The 19,218-nt window shown below is 43.8% G+C and overlaps 1 protein-coding gene across 1 annotated transcript in view; it reads right to left on the bottom strand.

The window, feature by feature from the left end:
- Positions 1-6,290: 6,290 nt before the first annotated feature.
- The window catches only part of ICOSLG (inducible T-cell costimulator ligand), a 197,005-nt gene continuing 184,077 nt past the window's right edge, over positions 6,291-19,218 (bottom strand). Inside the window, exons 4-9 of the mRNA XM_019473041.1 lie at positions 16,316-16,356; positions 13,974-14,336; positions 13,196-13,480; positions 11,458-11,634; positions 10,294-10,329; positions 6,291-7,480 (exon numbers count right to left, since the gene is read on the bottom strand). Of these exons, the coding sequence (XP_019328586.1) occupies positions 7,470-7,480; positions 10,294-10,329; positions 11,458-11,634; positions 13,196-13,480; positions 13,974-14,336; positions 16,316-16,356 (913 nt within the window). The 3' untranslated portion in view covers positions 6,291-7,469. The remainder of the gene's footprint in view (positions 7,481-10,293; positions 10,330-11,457; positions 11,635-13,195; positions 13,481-13,973; positions 14,337-16,315; positions 16,357-19,218) is intronic.

Consider the following 19,218-nt stretch of genomic DNA (forward strand, 5'->3'; position numbering starts at 1 on the left):
GAACTCCTGTTACTGATCTTGATGAAATTTGAGCTTTGCTGAATGTAGTACTGCAGCTCCAGCCACTCTTGCTGTTTTTTTGCAGAGAGCTTTTTGTTTCTGGAATGTTATACTCTGTAAATACTCGTAGCAATTTAAGTGTCCATTTTGCAGATGCTACTGCAGTCCTTTACCCCTGACCTATCAGAAATTGGTCTAATAGTGGGAAAATTATTTAGTTTGGCAACAGCTGCTATGCTGTGAGTGTTCAAAGGCCCTTATAGCCCGATACCTCTCTGTGGCTGAGACTATGAGAGTGAGCAGAGACTTCGTGACTGGGGAAGCATATAGCAGTAAGTCTCCAGATCTCTCCCTGGCCTTCACCTAGAAACAAAGTATTGATTTTTTTTTTTTTTTTTTAGTTAAGTTTCATGAGAGGAAGCACCATTTTTCCTAGCGTGAAAGTTCAATTAGGCTCTAATAACTGCCTGTGTAATTAAGTTGCTGATGTTCTGCCAACCTGCAGGGAGCAGCGTCTCAAGAGCACAAAACAAGTATGTGCTGTCTTGGCAGTAAACAGTGACATTAGCTTTGGCATGCTGGGGTGGCGGGGAGATAGAATACTAATCTTTCCTCCCTGAAAACTAAATAGTCTGAACAAAAGCAGTGACGTTGGGATTGTGTTTGCATTCAGTCTGTGGCAGTCCTGCCACTCAAACAAGGACAGGTGTTCGTTGCAGGATCCGCATGCTTTCTCACTCACCTCCTGGCAAAATCTGCCCTGCATTTGGCATGCTGCTCCATTGCACTTTATCTCTGTTCACACATGCTTTGGTATGCTGCTCTGTTGCGCTCACCTCTGTGTAATTACGCTGACTGCTTGCATGGAGTTTCCAGCCGGCGGAGATACATTATACAATTTTTTATCTCCAGGCTGAGTGCTCTATCCTATCCTAGCATCGGAGTGTGCAATGATTAAGATTATAGCATGCTTTGTAAAACATGTTGTGAGCGATGTATAAGAGTGCAGGGCTGTAAAGCCAGACTTGCACAGGATGGGGTTAGGGTCCATTTCCAGCTTCAAAGCAAACTTCCTACCTGGCTTCTGCCTATGTGCAGAAGTTCAGTGGTTTCCTCCTAGCTGTCCGGAGCAGCGTTGCCTAGAGACTAAAACAAAACTCCTTTCCTCCCCTGCCCTCCAACTCCACCCCAAAGGCTTCTGAAAAGTATGTGGGTGGGGGCACACCTCTGTGCTTGGGATCCCACACGGCTGCGGGGTGCTCAAGCCTGAGCGCCTGTGACCTGGGGACATTAAAACCAGTTTTAATGCAAAAACTGTTTCTTACCAGCGGAGGTAACTGACTTGTAGAATACCTACTGCTGTTTCCCAAGACTTGAAGGCCTACCGATGCAGTAAATGCAGACACAGAAACTGGTGGATGACAAATTTTTCTTTTGCAAAGTTTTCTGTTTCTGAGAAACTGTTTGACTTTGTTTGTTTAGAAATAACTTTCCATCCAGATATGTTGTGATGCAATAGGAATTGCTCAAAAATGAAGCTAAGACACATTGTATGGAGCCTGTCAGCAGTCGCCACGTTGCCAAAAATGCTAATGAAAGGCACTAGCTCACTGTGTGCATGCCTGGTGGGTTTTGTGGTTGATAATTCCAGCCAGCCAGAGCCATATGCTTGTTAGTAGGAGCTCTTCTTAAGGGCTACTTTTTTAAAAAAAGAAAAAAAAAAATAATTTCCCACACAGAGCTTCATCTCCAGAGGACTGGTGAAGTGTCACTGGGCTGGAGCAGATTAAAAGATTTTTATTCTTTTTTCCTTTTCTTTCTTGTTCCTACTCTCAGCTGGATCAAATTGTTCCATGAGAAATACCTTCTCAGGCAGCTGTCTGCCTCATGGTAATCACGAAAAATTCAACTTTAAATAAATGAACAAAATAATCTGAAGTTAAACAGAACAGGGGTGTAGAGTTTGGGGTTTTTTTTATTTATTCTTTTGCTTTTTCCTGCTCAAAGGCACTTACTCCTCAGAGCTGAGCTGTGCCCTGGCATGCCAGGACTCCTGATGGGGTGCCTGCCTGCTGAGCAGAGACCTGGCACGGCGGTTCACCCTGGCCAGGGATCCCTGGAGACTCGCCTGTCTCTACAGCCACTTCCTCTGCTTCTCCAGTCCTTCAGTTTCTGGGCACGCTTCTCACGTGAGCTGGTGCCAGGAGTCCTGGAGACCCTCCTGGGGTGCTGGTTCCCTGCCTCACCCTGTGTAGAAACAGTCAATGAATTTCCCTGGAAAGGAGGGTCATGATCTGGCCAGCCCTGTTGCCCGGTTCAGTAGATCAGGAACAAACACAGGGCTGGATTTTTCTCATGATTCTGATAAGAGAATTCAATAATGTATCTCGAATAAGAGAGCAACCCTCTGTGCTGCAGATAGTGCCAGACAGAGATGGAAATATGAGCATACATACGGAAAACCAAAGAAAGGGCTTTAGAAGACCAGGTTTATGACAGGACTACTGGTACTTTGCTGGCACAGAGTTTAATGTCACTGGCGGTTTATCAGACTGATCTGAGCTGGCTAATAAGATTTTCAATAAGTGATAAAGATACTGTGTGTTTGCCTTGTGTTATAAAAGCAGCTACAGTGCTTTGGCAACACTTCAGACATTTTACACCTTTATCCCTTGACCTCTTCTTAGTTACTGTGACTGCAGTAGTGATGTATTTTAGAAGTTAGGTAAAATAATAATGGTAAGTCTGACTGATAAAGAGATGAATTGAGAGGAATAGAATTACCTCTAATCCAGCATGATGCTGTGGAAAAGAAATTTTTGCAAGCAAACCTGATTTTGTTTCGAAACTACACACTCAGCTTTGTAAGAGGGATGACGTGACAGCACAGATCTAGCGGAAGAAACTAAGAAGGAAATGTTAGCACTCACTGTCTATGTTATGGCTGCATTAGCGTTGCTTCTTACTGACACATTCTTAAAAGTTTTCCCATCTCAACTGAAAGACATTTTGTCATCTTTTGCCTCTTTCCAGTTTTTCTGAGAGCAGACTTTTTTTGTGCAACAGATATGAAAGTGTAGTTTGGCAGTTTATATGCAATCCTATTGAAAACCAGCAAATGCCTTCTGTTGACTTATGACGTCTACTGGGGTGAATGCTGCAAAGAAGTAGACTTTCCAGTCAGCAAGTGAAAGGAGAGAAGAAGGTCTCTGCATGCTGGAGACGTGAGTTCACTACAGCCTTGTGCGACCCTGAGCATGTGATTTCTGTGTCCAAGATTTCCAATTATAAAACGGTCCCAAGCAGCACTTCTTGAAATCACAGGAAAACGAACTAGTGTTTTATTACTAAACTGTTGGGACCTATTTTTGGCAAGTTGGAAGGTCAGCCTAAGTCTCTGTTGATATAGGAGCATCTATCTCTACACAGCAATTTTCTGTGCCAGACTAAAATGGGAGACAGGCTTTTTCCTAACAAAGTGCTTGAGTTTGTGATTAATGGTAAGGTCATGAGTGGTTCCCAGGGACTTGTGTTTTGCAGCATAGGGCATTGGTTTGGATACACTACTTATGCTTATTGGCGGTGCTGATAACGCATGATGTGTTGGAAGCATTTTTCTTGTGTTGGAAGGTAATTGTAGAAATTGACATGTTGTCACGTAAGCGTGTCTTGAAAGATGAATAAGAGGCTATTGGTCTGTGACCTGTAATCCCCTGGGCTGCCAGATGCAGAGGAGATCACCTCAAGGAACATGTGGGGTGCCTTTTATAATCCTTAGATGGGGACCAGTTTACAGTGGTTTAATCTCATATCATCCAATGGATGTGGTGAAGGTCTTAATGCCACATCACACATTGAGAGGAAGAGTCCCAAGAGCTTAACTAACTTCTGTGGTGTGTGTGCGGGTCCTCTCCCTGTGGAGTTGGGCTGTACTCAATTATTCTTTAGAGCAGTTTCTCTTGCCCTGGAAAAGAAAGAGGTTAGAGATATTACCCTCATGGGCTAATGTGAGCTTTTGTGCATATTTGCTACAAATACAAAAAGGATTCACTTGGCAATTTGGAAAAGCAACTAATAAAGTTTCTTTGACGTAGCACAAGAGGCTACTGAGAAAAGTGTTTGGAGTCAGGGTTGCTGAAGTGGAAAAAGGGAATGCATTTTTGAGCAAAAGAGATATTTCAGCTCTCACAGGTGAAAAGATTTAAATAATGAATTTGACTACAAGGTGGATGGATTCAGATCACTAAGTAGCAACATATGTTCTCTCTCAGGGCTTTTCATCTGTGGTTTACCAGCCATGCCACAACAAAAGCCTTTCGCTTTTCTGTGAAAGTGAGTCCATTTCTTAGTCTTCCCACAAAGCTGCATCAAGCGGTGCTTTCCTGTGCATGTGTTTAAGTTGCTTGGGACATGCCGTTCATGTGAGCTGCTATCTTTAACGAGGGGAAACAGAGGGATGCTGGTGCCCAAGTGCAACACAGACCTGGGACAGTGCAAAGAGCCGGTTTCAGTTCTGGAAGCGGGAGGGTGCGTTGCACCTTTGCTCTGCCAGGGGTTGTTAAGTTGGGTGAGAAAAGGATGTATCAGCCTAGGCTTAGTGCTGCCTTCAGGCTACCGTGTGGCTTTCATTCAGTTTGCTCAAAATATTCTGTTGTGCGAGCCAAAATAGAGCAAACTTGTCAAGTCTCTGTGTTACATCGGTCTCTCCTCATCTGAGGGCTTTGGAAAGGAACACTCATGTGCCCTGAGGGACGTGGTTGAAAGTAAAAGTGCCACTTTGGTTGGGGGCAATGGTTTGGAGTGACTTGTCTTTACGTGCTGATAGATTTAGTCAAACATCCAGAAGAATGAATGGATTTTATTTAAAATATAAACATGGTATGTGATGACAAACTTTGTTATTACAAAATTCCCAAGTCCTTTGAATGCTAACAAACAACTGCTATCTAGGATTTACTTGCCTCCAAAAATAGCTGGAAACTAAACCAACTGAAAATATGGGTTTTGCAAGAGTAGGCTGTTGCATTTAGGATGTATTCAGTGTGCACCGTGAAGTAGCCCAGAAGTAAGAAAATCCAACTAGTCTATATTAGCTTAACAACATATTGCAAAGCGACTGCTAGGTCACTTCTTACGTCTCTAAACCGTTATAGCTTCTTGCAGTTGCAGAATATAAAGGTGGAAAACTGTTTTTGGAAAAGGCTTCTGTCAGTTACAGCAGCACCAAAGAGGCTGCGCAAAACAACTTCATGTGGTAGATAGCGAGGAAACGTCTGCAGGACTTCTTACTGAACCACTAGGAAATGGTTACCCTTCACATCTGCACAGATGTTGTTCACATTTGTAAGGTGTCTGCAAGCTTGCATGCTTTCTTCAAGCAAATTCCCTTTAGGGTTCGCTGAAAACTAGATATGGACTCAGAAAATATCTAACACCTAGATTAAGGGACATGAGAGAAGACAAGGAAAGGCTGACATGTAAAGTAACTTACGGCACCTCAGTAATCTTATCTGACAAATGCTGTGAGCTAAATGCCCTACCTGATAGGGTATGTTACAGCTGTAGAGTGGAAGGCAACAGAGGACAAAAGTGAAATTAATAAATAAAACAGTATTTTTCACAGACATGATTCAAGACTAGCAAATATGCAATATACTTTTTTGACATTAATAGATAAAATGTCTTTTAAAAACCACAGTTGTACACAGTTACTTACAATCTAGACAGGAGCTTAATTATTTAGTTGCAGCTTGGCTTTTTTTTAAAAAAAACAAACAAACAAACCCCAAACCCCAACAATTTCCCTATGCTGTTCGAATTGGTGAGTAAGCCTAGATTGCATCAAGTGAGATCTAAACTGCCTCTTCTCTTAAATGCCGTGGAGGCTGAGCCTGGGCAGCCCTCCCACAAGATACTGGCGCAGCGGTGGTGCACAGCTACCCAACTCTGAGCGTCCCTGGGGGTACTGCTTCAACAAAAGCTAATTGTGCTATTGCCAAGTGGTTCTGGATTCCGCGTGATGGGAGAACAGGACAACAAAATTTATTTTCACTTGGCTGGGATTTGAAAGCTGATCTCGATATGAAAAATCAATGTCCTGTCTCAACAGTTGACACTGGAGTGCTTCCCCTATGCAGAGCTAGGACAAACAAGGCTGAGACTTATTCACAAAAAATGTAGAATTTTAGTCTAGCAACTGGTGCAGGAGAAGGCAGGTGTTCCCAGGGCTCAGTTTAAAATCATCATCTCCACCCCCCTGTGACAAGATGGGGAAAACTGCCCCACCTAGGCAAGAGAGCTAGTATAGATTCCTCCTCCTTCAAAACCTCATACCATCAGAAAAGTTTACTGCTTTGCTATTTTCAACCGGTCGCCCTTGGCTGACTCAGGGTTGAACCAGCGAGGCACGGGCACTGGCACAAGTGCAGTTCTTGGCTTTCTGGACATTCATGGACAACACAGTGATATAGTCTGCACTCTTTTTTCTTTTTTTTTTTTTTTTTTGGGTGGAGGGATAGGACACAAGGAGAGGTTCAGTTTAAAATCCTCCCTGGAAGCTGCAGGGGAGTGCTTAAATAAAGACCAGCTGAATCGAGTAGAGCTTGACCACATTTGTTCCATCCTGAAAAGGGTAAGTCCAGGTAACCTGACATTAACATAGCAGAGAGCACTATTTTTAATTGGTCAGATTTCCACAGCCTGTTCTTTCACACAGTATGCACTGGCTTCTGTCAAAAGTGGAAGTCCCCTTTTCCGGTGGAATATTCGGTAAAAAACAAAATGTTGATACCAAGTGCACTTAAAGAATGCATGTTCCCTTACGTTAGCACATTCAGTGCTTAACCCTGTCACAGCAACTCCCATTTTTGCAGGACTGGGTCAAGGTGTTCTACCTCGTTCTGTACACAATAATATGCAGCTGGTGAAATAAGACAACGAAAGGATGTAGAGAGAAAAGTGGAAAAGATCACAAATCTCACTTTGCAGAGAGTCCTTCAGTTTTCTTTTTTTTAGCTGCCGTTCTTCACATTCAGTAGTTATTGTCAGGGTAAGGAGAAGCAGCAATAACTTCCCATGCTCCTGAAATGCGGTGGCTTCTGCTACTAACAAAGTCCTCGGTGGTGGTGACGAGAGACCGGGCACTCACCAGCTTTCAGCGCGCTGGCACAGAGTCGCTAGGTCCCAGGCTTACCGCTTTCCCCAGTGCAGGAGCTCAAAACACTGACAGACTATCAGAGAGGGCTGTCCAAAGTGGTCAGCTGGCGTGGTGACACAACTGTTGTGTAGACACAGCCAGTGGCTGGAACAGAAATCCAGCGCATTTTGCTGTCTTTTGTGTTGAAGAAGCTTTTTTGCCATCTCTCTTGGCACACTGCAGAAATCTGTCACGAGCAATGCTGCCACTGAGATGGGGGTGATGCTTCTCTTGACACATCTCCAGCTGCCCAAATTGTTGGCAGACTTTCCATTTAGACAGGTGCTGTAAAAACAAAACAACTTCTTTTTAGAAAAAAAATAGAAAAAAAATGCCCCAGAAATAATCATGTCCTAGAGTTGTTTTTCTTATGTAACCAGTGGAACAAGCTGCAAAGCTATGGAAAAGATGTATTCATGCCGCTGAGAGAGAATCAGCCGGGGTGAAGCCCTGCCTCGATACCCGAGACACTGGGGGCCCTCTGCCCTTGTGCCACAGACCGAAAGTGCCTTTCCTTCTGCAAATGTAAAAAGTGCTCTCCTGCTAACATGCCCCTCCCTTGTGAAGGTATGTCAGTGTCACCTTTGGTTCGTTTTAAGCTACTTCAGAGAACGAGACACACAAAACTTATCTGTGGCCAAGGGAAACCAGCTTCCTGAGGCTCCTCTACAGGCAGTGAAGGGATCCTTCCAGAGAGCAGTTCAGAATTGCTCCAGCTCTGAGTTTATCTTCAGTGGATCATCCTGCCGCACTGACTGTAATGGGTGTCTGGAGAGACTAACCCCACCGGGATGAAGTTACTTCTTCGCAACCTGCCTTCCCCATAGTTTCCAAAACCTTTTCCTTTGTAACAGCAAAGCTAGCCTCAGTAGGCTCTTTTTGGTTTTGCAGTATTCAGGATTCCCACCCCCCGTGAAACAATCTGACCTTCTTTATAAAGTGAAACCCACAGAAGCAGAAACACTTGCATCAGTACTGAAAAGCAAAATGCCGTGGCAGAGTGTCCCTGGGGGTGCGACCTCCACAGTGCCTTACTTGCCATCTACCACGCACAACTCGCTTGAAAATCTCAAATGATCATTGAATTAAGCTAGAATTTCTCCAAGAGCCCATCTTTTTGCCCCAAGGTAGTACCAGCTATTTCTAAATAATTCCTGACAGACACTGGTTTCCTCTTTTGTTAAGAAAAAAAAAAGAACAGCAACAAACCTGGACTGGTGGAGACTTGACAGCCTGCACAAACTCTCTGCCTTGGTGCTCAACTACCGCTACTCTTAGGCCTTTTTTCCTAACATGTAGCTTAAACCTCCTTTGTTTAAGCCTGTTGTGCCTCAAGTGCTGTGTCTGCTGGGTTAGGACAATAACTAACTTGTCCCATCCTCTTTAAGGACTCTCTGAAGAGGGTTGTTATTGTGTCCTTAATCAGCTTTGCTGTCTCCAGCCTAAACAAACATAATCTTCCATCAGAGCCCACGTTCCCTAGATCATTCTAATTTCTCTGGTATTGGTCCAAGTTGCCCTCAAATTGGGATGCCCAAAAGATACTGCCTTCCATGCCTTACATGGCTCTGTTGGCAGAAAACACCCCTCGGCGGTGGGACAGTTTCTGATAGCAGCGAACAACTAAAGCTGCTGTCCCACCTCCTCTTCCACAAATGGTGCAGAGACATGCCAAGGAAAAGATAGTTTCTGGAAGGCAAGTGTCTTTGTTTTGTTGTTAATGAACAAATAACGCTACAGCAGCCTTCAATATAAGATAAATATTTACTCCTATTTACATCACAGAGGTTTTTCTACTCATGGACTAAGTCCAGGGATTTAATAAAATAGGGCCTAGTATAAGTAAGTCCAGAGAAGAAAAAGCTGACCTTAAGTGAACTGCTTCTGTTATATTAATGCAGCTCACAGGAATGAAAGGAGAAATCTATCTTAAGGAGAAAATCCATCCTCCTTTCTACATTATGCTCTACAGGAAACAGTGTAATGCCTGTTTGTTGTTTAGCAAACACAAATGTTGTGATTCAGGCTGGGGTTGCGTGATGGGTCTGGGAAATAACTGACCGTTAACGCAGTTTGTATGACCAACAGAGAAGTTCTAGAGAAAGTTTTTTAATTTAAGCGTTATTTTGCTTCTGCTTGATATTATGAATTGGGTACATTCACAGCATCTGCTAGGGCAAACTATGCTTTCACTATTACAGTTTTGGTGGAACCACAGTATTTTCTGCCTGTTCTGCAGAGACAGCCAGGCAACAGTCATTTGCTTCAGTAGAAACTACCAAAGGAGATACAAAATAGGCAGATACTTCATCCTCTCTGTACTTTCGCAAGTCCCCTGTGCTGAGTTTGTTTTTCCAAATTTGTCTTGGATTTTTTTGCCCTGTTTCTATTTTTCCCCCACTATAAATGATAAATGAATTTGTAAACCAGCTGGCCTGCAGTATTGCATTCTTGCTTATAAAAAATATGAACATGTTGAAGGTCTAAACTGCGTTTTTTTTTTTCTAGAAAAGGAGAGTGCTTAGTACTTTTTAAATTGGGTGTATACGTGCTCAGGTTCATAGACAAGAGGCATATGATGTTCCTGTATCCCAGCTAAAGACCTTCTAGGATATGGTGCCTAAAAAGGCAGAGAACAACCATTTGGTGATGGGCACTGACATGATATGAAGTGATAAATGGTCAGTGTTGTCCAGACTTGAAAAATGAGCATTTAAAACAGATTTTCCAAGTTTGGCTCTGCCTGGTTTACAGCATAATCCTCCTGTCTTGATGGCAACAGTAGCTGCAGCACAGTTGTAGAACAGGAGGAGAGGGTGGCTTCAGACTGTACGCTCTGTGTCCCCTGTCAAATTGTCACGTCCTTTGGCCTGACTGTTGAAGGAACTTCTGGGAACTGAGACTCTCAGGCTGCCTTTGGCAACACTTGCAGAGCTCAAGGACAGGGCTGAGAGAAGAAGCAGGGCCACCGCTTTACATGCTTGAGTTTGTAACATCCAGCAAGTCTAACCCAAAGGCTTTGTGCTGAACTTGAGTACTGAAGCTATGAAGTTAAGTCACTCTTGAGACAAATACTGTAACATATTTTTAATACTTACAGTTGAGTCCTCTTTTGTCTTCATTTGGTTGGACATCTGTTGAAACAAATGCACTGTTTTAAACATGTAGGATAGATAACTATAGTCTTTAGCCAAACGGGATTAATATTAAGCAACATCCACCAAAATTGAGGGTTCAATGCGCTAAATGCTCTTTGGACAGCAAAATGCAGTCCATACTCTATTTTTTTATAATGTAGGTTACCATTTCAGCAAGGATAGATTTTTGGGCTTGAAGCAACAGCCCTGCTCCATGTTTTGAGACAGAGTCCTGCACCGCTCTCGGGTTGTTTCTGAGGGAAGGACATGGCTCCTAGCACAGCTACTGCAGATGTTGGGCAAGAACACTACCCTGCTTTTTCCTGCTCTTTTCTGAAGCACCTGGGCTTGCTAGCCACGAGGACGAGGGCATGGATTGAAAATGTGGTTTGTCTTTCTCCGTGAAAAGTGTGCTTGCCCCTGCTCCCTTTTCTTAGATGTTAGCTCTTATATACCTGCAAAGTGGCTTATAGAAGTACTCAGATCCATCCAGACTGAGTCTGGATCACACGATGTCTTTCAGAGTTGCCTTTTGTTCTGTCTTGCCAAGCATCAAAGAGTCCCGCACGTGCAAATGCAGCAATACAAGCGTACGCGTGTATTACATGGAGTGACAGTGAGACATGCTTTATTTCTAGCTTGTAGAAAGCTGCTTGATCCCAGTGGGATCTTGAACACTTAATTGCCCAGCCAGTGATTCTAAAGCTCTCAGGATTGACTCATCCTCTGATTTCTGCTTCGGATTGTGCTAAGCAGAGACAGCTACTGACCCCAGTCCTGTTCCATGGAGGAACATCCTCTCCATTTGTCCAGAAACCGCCTGCAGGGATCACAGCTCAGAAACTATGGCCTGAACAGGCACAAAGTCTGAGTTACTCTCACATCCAGTAGGCAGCTCCTGTGAGGCTCAGGTGCATTACCAGAAAACCATAAAGAATAACATGTTCTGGGGCACTATATGTCCTCCCCAGGGAACCCCAGGATTTTCATAACAGCATGATTTGCTGCTGCTGTTTGCAGAGAATTTACTCATACCTTCTAGCAATGCTCTGGATGACATTAAATATTTTGGCAAATGAAAAAGAATTCTTCAGATTGGGTCATGCAAATGAAGGGTCTCATTACCTGTGTAGGACACTAGTTTAGAGGACCTCCGTCTCCACAGCCAGCAGGTTAAAACAACTAGAAGACCTATCAGAACGACAATGGAAACGATGCCAGCTGCTTGAGCACCTTGTCCATTTTTTTCCAGGTTTTTGTGACTTTCTGTGCTAGAACCATTACTTTGCTTCTGCTGTGTGTCTAGAATAAAATAGAAAAAGGATGTAATAAGGTGTAAATTTTCACATTTCATACCAGGCAAATATTTGACTGCATTTTACATGCACAAAAAAATTCTGAAAGACTAAATATTTGTGCTATTCATATCACTGTGGTTCTGGTGGTGTTCCTTCTGAGCAAGGCACATCTCCAGCTTACAATGTCTAATGATACAATGCCAGTTTATTCCTCCCTGTCGTCATACAGCATGCATCCCTCTTTCTTCCTTTTTGTTCTTCTTTCCTGCCAGCCTTGGGAGACGGTATGTTTGAGCTTGTATCCAGACTCAGTTGAAAATAAATCTATACAGAATCTGTAATGTAAATCTGATGGTATTCAGTAAAGTGGGTGAAAACCTGTTTCCCTAAAGTTAGTGACAAATTTCCACTGATTGCTGCAAACTGAAGGTTTCAAGTCACATCTCTTACTCTTTCAAGTATGGTAGCTCTTTTAGAAACCAACAAAAAATAATAAGATGAAGGTCTTTTCCCCCAGAATACAATATGACAGAATGCCATTAGGAAACTAATGACAAGGTTACTTAGTTTTCCTTTTTAATTTGGGATGACAGCAAGGGTATGCTATCATATGAACACTCTACTTGTGCAATTTTTCCTTGTGCACACAATTTTTGTTCCTGGCAATAGTTTAATCTATAACCCCTGGCTACGATTGTAGGATCAGTGTCCTTAAGTCCAGAGTATGTGATTCCTTGGTGTGTTCAGGTAAACTAACTGTGGGTAACCAGCTACAGTTATGCAAACAATCAAACCTCCTTGCACCAGGGTGCAGAAACCCATGCGAGAGAGGTGTGGTGGGAGGCAGGACCAGGAACATCAATGAGACTGAACAGCCACCTCCAGATAAGCTCTCCCACTCCAGGAAGCTTCTCTACACAGCTGTTTGGAAATCATGAAATTCACTATTGCTACTATAGCTATAACTTTTTTAATAGCTTTTTTTTAAGTAGCTTTCTGTTTTTGTGAAGAGTGGCTAAATACTTGTTTTTGCTATTGATCACTCATATCAGCAATAAATAGCTTCTTATACTTGTGCTATTAAGTGTATTGTTCTACTGGGCTAATATTACCTGTTTGCTACAGGCCTACTTTATATAGTACGCTGTGTTAAATTGAGTTTTGGAGACTGAAAACAGAACTTCGAAACTAGGCAGAGTAAAAAGCAAGTCGGGTAGGGGTTCAGGAATCGTGGATCTACTGTATGGTGCCCCCTGAAAAATAACCTGACTCCCCAAGTCATCATGTTCCTGAAGGCAGCCCGGTGACTGCCTCGGACGCAAGAGCTTCTCAGTGCCGTTGTCATAACACGCTTGACGGGGTGTTCACTTCAGTGTGGGAGAAGTCAGAAGTAAACATAAAGTCCATGGCTAAGCATAACTAGCTTGAAACAACAAGTGTGCTCTTCTCGGCACTTTTGGGAACTACTGAATTAACGCGTACCCCTCGTTAGTGCCTATCTACAGAGAGACGCTGGTTGATATATCTGCTATCTGGAAAACATGAAGTATCATGAAGGGACTTACAGTTGGCTGACAGATTTTCCCGCAGTATTTTATTTTCTATGGAGCACTCTATTTGCATGTTAGAAGTGGCCTTAACCCTCAGCGTGCTAAAAACGCTGTAAGTGCCATCGGCGTGGGGGGTGATGTTTAGCTGCGATGGAGGCAGGTGGCTGTTGTCCGTTTTATTTATCCAATAAACATTGGGCTCTGGGTATCCATTGCCAGACTTGCAGCTGAAAGTCACCTCTTCTCCAGTGCTGTCACTGTTTCTTATCGGTCCACTGAGTATTGGTTGGCTATAACTAGCTGGAGAGCAAAAGAAAAAGAAATAGTCATCGACATGTTGAAACGTATCAAAAAGACAAAATTTTGATGTGGGTTCTGAAGCAGAAGTTCTGGGTTTCACACGACCTTCATGACTTGAAAGGGAAACACCTGCAAGTTTGGTATGTAAGCCAGAGAGCTGAGAGAATTACTGGAAGGGCAGAAGGCTGAAGCCAAACCCAAAGGAAGAAAGCAACTTCTTAAACTGCTGTCACCCAGTCATGTGCAAGAGCCCTTATATTAATGAAAACCAAGATGAAAAAAACCCCACATTGGATAAACAGCCATTACGGGTATTCTCCCAGTTTTAGAAACCCTATCCGTAACATTTAAATTAAGCAGATTTCATTTCAGCAAAGGGCTGAAGTATGTTTCAAAGTTAAGGGCATGCTTAAATGTAATTTTGAAATGGCATGAATTTGAAAAGCTGGAATGAGAATTTGGGCAAATATGTGCAAGTGATACAAGTTCTTACCAGCTAAACTGAGAACCACTTCTGCCTGGTGAATCACTCTGGTATATTCAGTTTTCTGCAGTACTACACATTTGTACCTATGTTCATCACTCTGGCTGACGTTTAGTAGTAGCAGAGAAAAATCGCCATTTTTCAATCTATCCCAGAATAACTGAGTCCTGTTTTTAAAGTGAATACACTGTTCACTTTCGTTGTCTTGACCAGAGATCAGTGCATGTACAACTGAACACTCTTCTTGATCATCAGCTATTTGCCAGTATACCCGTAGATTTTTTAAGTGCAATTCTCTTCCTTGATAAATGCAACTCAGTGTAGCGTTGTCTCCAAGTTTACTGACGATGATCTTCTCCTCCAGTGCAATAACTACAAGATTAAAAGAGAGAGAGAAAAAAGGGAGGTTATGTGGAAAAAATGTCATTCTTTTCAAGTATATTCTACCACATGTGGAATCCAGTATTAGTATTTATAACAGGCAGGTGAGTGTGCTCACTTCATAGTAATTCCTACCTCCTGACCTGCCGGTGGCTAATTCTCTCCATGTCTGTTTGTCTGTACATTTTCCAAAGGGGCCTTTTACAATATAAAGCCTTCTGCTTATTTCTTTCTCCGAGGACCAACCAGTCTAAGCGTTCCCAGCCCCATAGGTACCTGCGTGTTTCTCTTTGCCGACTGACTGCAGACACATATTCAAGTCCTAATGCTTTAATAATCACTTTTTAATTAAGAAAAATGCCAAATAACATCAGGTTAATCACAAGAAGTGGAAACACTGATAAGAAAAAGAGTGCTACCATTATTTTGAGACCCAAAAAATTAAAAAGGGGAGTAAAAACAGTGTTTCTCAAAGTGGACATGTCATAGCGATCACATTTTATTGCTACCATCGGTGTCACCCTCTCAACAAATATACCCAGCTGGCAAACCAGCATGTCCAGATACCTCCAGTGACACATTCATTGGACATTTACAACCTCTCATGGCCACTTGAGGTAGGCCAGCACAGTATCTGGCTTTCAGGGCGCTTTTCCTGGCCTCCAGACGTGAGAAAGGCAACCTCTCCTCCTGGTGAGCAATGAGAAGGCGTGAACTGGCTGACGAGCGATGCAGAAGGTGCAGGTCAGCTACTCCGAAAGGGCTAGGGTGGCTCTGACCGCAGCCTCCCTGCTGGGAGGGATGCATCACCTCTCCTCCACTCCAGCAGCCAAAACCTCTCTGGTGCAACTGGTTGCTGAGACCAAAGCAGTGTGTGCGTTGCAAATGTCGGACTAGGGGGTGAGGGGGGGCCAGGCATGGGGTTGGATGGGAGAGATTACAGCTGGGTGAAGGGATTATGCAGGTGGGTGAATTAGGGAAAAAAAGATGACAGAAGTGAGGGTTTGGAAATGTGGAAACAGTGCATGGTGAGGTGGGAGGGAGGAGGCAATGTTAAAGGGGGACACGTCTTTGTGTTGGTGCACTGGACTCAGAAATAGCTCATCTACACGTCTGAGTTGGGCACCCTGGCTTAAAAATACCACTGAAGCAAATGTAGTACTTGCAGGGAGGAAGGCAGTATGTTTTCCAGGCCCTTATCCTCTGCTGGGTGAGACGAGAAGTAACGGGTTTGAACTGCAACAAGGATGCTGCAGCTCAGACTTTGGGAAACCACTCGTAGCAGCAGGAAAAGTGATACTCTGGAAAGCATGGCCTGGGAAGACGGGGGCACCTCCATCACTGGCGTTATTAGGGAACAGGCCAGGCGGCATCTATTGAAACTGAATCTGGTACGCTTTGTCCTGATTTTGGGGCTGGGGACTTTCCTTGATGACTTTGTTGAGGTCCTTCTCGGTGATTAAGCAAGAACAGAGGATAGATAACTCTGAAAACATTTAAATATCACCAAGTGATGTCCTTTAACCCTACCTTTGTTTTGAAAGGGATTTTTGGAACGGTAGTAAAAGAGTTACTAGTATTGGGTACTTGATACAGTGACGTATAATTCTAATCATAATATGAGTATGGGCTTTATCCAGGCATGTTAGATCTGCTTATCAACAGCCCTTATTACCCCACTTCTGAGGCCTTTTGTTGGCAGAGATAAATATGCAGGGATGTCTGTAAAGCAAGCAGAGCAATCTAAGCAAGAGCATCCACAAGGTCCTTTGCTATTCTCCGTACTGAAACTGATAGAAACTGATTTTTTCTTCTTCTTTCCCTGATGCATGTCACACTGAGGAATTCTGAAGTGTCTTGCTGAAAACACACAGATGTTTATATTGTACATATTACAAATACTCCATGTATTTGGCCAAACACATTAAGGGAGGGCAGCTTCATTTTCAACTGAAGCGTTCTGAACTTACCAGCTCTCGGGATGTGAAGGAGCAGTAACAGAAATCCATAGCTAAAATAAAAAAGCAAACAGCGTTACATGATAGGCTTTAGCATCTCTGTTGCACTAAAGCCAATATTGATTGTTTCAGTATAGTAGCAGAAGTAAGTAAATTAGGTACTGCTACTATGTAATGTCCCATTAAGTATTTGCATTTTTGACAGCTGCAAAACTTCTGTTCAAACGACATAACTCTGTGGGTGGGTGGCCAAGGCCACGAATAGCAGTAAAACACACTAATATTGGAATCGGAGCAGAAGGCATGAAGCTGGTGTTGTGCCTGTCTTTCTTGTGAAAGATGAACCATATAGACTTGCTGGACAAATAGGCCCTGGAGGATATCTGGATCACTGGGAAGGAACACAGCTGCACAAGCCTAAATCCAGGTCAAAGCCCTGCATCCCACTGTTTTGCTGAAACTCAATGAGTTATGGTTTTATTGGGTTAAAGGATGACAAGCAGCTGACCATGCTGCCCACTGTTTTGTGCGCTCAGTAAAAATGTGTAAACAGGAAACGTGCTGATAGCAGGGAGCTGCGCAAAGGTTTTGCTGGAAAGAATTTGGCATGTTTGATTACTCTGGAGGGGCAAATCTATGCAGGAGTTTCCCAAGGGAGTTACACCTGCTGGATGCTCTATAGGAAAACCCAGTTTAACCTATCTATAAAGTCCAGGTGATTTAACTCTCGTCCCATAGGGCTTTAAGAAAGATAAACGTGCAGCGCTTTCCTAACAGTTACTTTAAAATAGCCTTTCATCCCCATGCCTAGCTATACGTTGTGCTCTCCTTCCACCAGACCGCTGTGGGAAAGGAAAGGAAGATACTGGAAAGGTTTTGGAATGGGAGCTGTGTGGCTACAGTTGCCCCCTTGATATTGCCCCGGGTGCAATAAGGTTGCAAAGCTGAGCCGATGGGCAGAGGGAGACGAGCACCTGCTCATGCCCAGTTTCCCCAGCTCGGTTTTGCAAGCAAGCAGGACTGTGAGGCCACGCTACCTGGGTGCAGCTTGGTTCCCCTCCCCAGTTGTTCTCAACCCTCAGCCAGGTCCAACACTGAGCCAAGGGCTGGGGCAACAGGGAGAGCTGCCCCCAGCAGCCCATGTCTACCCAGGGGCGAGCTCCAGGGTCTCCCACCCAGACTGCTTGCCTTCTTCCCTCCAAACCAACCCTGCCCTGCCTGACCCTCCTCCCTCCAAGCCCTAACCTAAGCCTACTCCCCCAGCAGCCATTTCTCACCTCGCTTTTCCCCCCCATCAGCTGTGCTTTACACCATCCCCTCTCTCTTCCAGGCCTCCTGCCCTTTCCCCACAGCTCCTGCCCCTTTGTCCAGCCGAGCATCAGGATTCGTCTGCCACCTCCCAGGCACAGCATCGCTTCTGCCCAACTTTACTTCTACCAGCTGCCTGGGCACAACTTGGGTCTCCTCTGCTGCTGCGGAGGGTCTCTAATTCCCACCTGCCCCCAAGAAAATTATGATCGTCCCAAACGTATTTGGCTTCCCACGGAGAAAGCAGAGGACATTCCCGACAAAATCTACCTCCACTTGAAGTCCCATCTCCAGAGAATGAGATGGGGAATGTTTAGGGAAGAGTCAGTCTGAACTGTATTACTTTTATATGAAGAAAACACTTTCTTTTCCTTTTCTGTGTCCTTTGAAATGGTTTCATAGATTAGGTTTCAAAAGTTTAAGTCGATGCCCAGAGTGGAATATTTCTGCTCTAACACTTATTTTAGTAAATCCGCAATCAGCCCTAAAGTAAGTCTCCCAAGTAATGGTACCTAAACACTCCAGGGAGGCAGCTCTGCTCTGTCTCTGGCAGTGACTTTTGGTGGCTTTTGCACACGGTCTTGTATCGTATCTCTGTTGTATTTGTACACTGTGCAGGAGCCATCACTTTTGTGCCAGGCTTGTAGAGGTCTGTCTTGACAAGCTCACCTTAATGTAGTTCTTAATCATTCTTAATCCCGTGGCTGTTTGTTTTATTGTTCCCCGCCCAAGTTAGAAACTATGGATATAGTCAGTTATTTGAATTAAACGGAGAACAACAATTGACTGATCTTTATGGGACTCTTCAGGGGATTTCCCATGGCAAGCATTCGTTGATGCCAACAAACATTTAGCTAGTCAGCCAGAACGGATTCTCTAACGTATGTATACAAAGCACGTCTTGATTTCTTATTTTAATAAATGATGTCACAGTTAAGACTGGATGGATCTAGAGATGCTCATCCTCTTACTTGGAGGAGGTTGCAGCTGTGGTAGTGTGGGGGCAGTGTCAGCCCACTATGTTCCCCTGGAATAGCTTTAATGCCAAGCTCCTGTTGGAAAAAGGGAGAAACGCTCTTGCCTGCAGAGAAACCTCCCTTTTGCCCCCTATGTACACTCAGCTCCTGCACCCATCACGCTGGCAGCGAGCTCCACTAAGCGCAGTTGTAACTGCATTAGTTTCTTAGGTTCTCTCTCTCCTTTATTTATTTGTTATAAAATTTTAATTTTTTAAATTTTTTTTTTCCTTTTTCAATTCTTTCCCACACCTTCACTCTCTATACGTTTTTTAAAATGTCATGTGAAACGGGAGAAAGTTGCACTTCCTCTTTCATACATTCTTGTTTGGTGAGATTATTTTTCCTACCAGCATCTCAACTTTTTCATGCGCTATTTATTTTAGAGTCATGGGATGTTGCTGTTCTGGCACAGACTAGCTGGACAAAAGATGTCCCGATGCTTGCAGTAACAACTTTGGGGCTTTTGCTCGACTGCTGAGATTCGCTTTATCCCCGAACCTTGTAGCGACATCGCTCTGCTCGCATCAGCAGGCGCCCTAAAGAGGTTTTCTGCGAAGCTTTTCTAACGCCTGCCGTAAGGCAACGCTC

The sequence above is a fragment of the Aptenodytes forsteri genome, unplaced genomic scaffold, assembly GCF_000699145.1.
Source record: "Aptenodytes forsteri isolate BGI_AS27 unplaced genomic scaffold, ASM69914v1 Scaffold2, whole genome shotgun sequence".
In the NCBI taxonomy this organism is placed as follows: Eukaryota; Metazoa; Chordata; class Aves; order Sphenisciformes; family Spheniscidae; genus Aptenodytes; species Aptenodytes forsteri.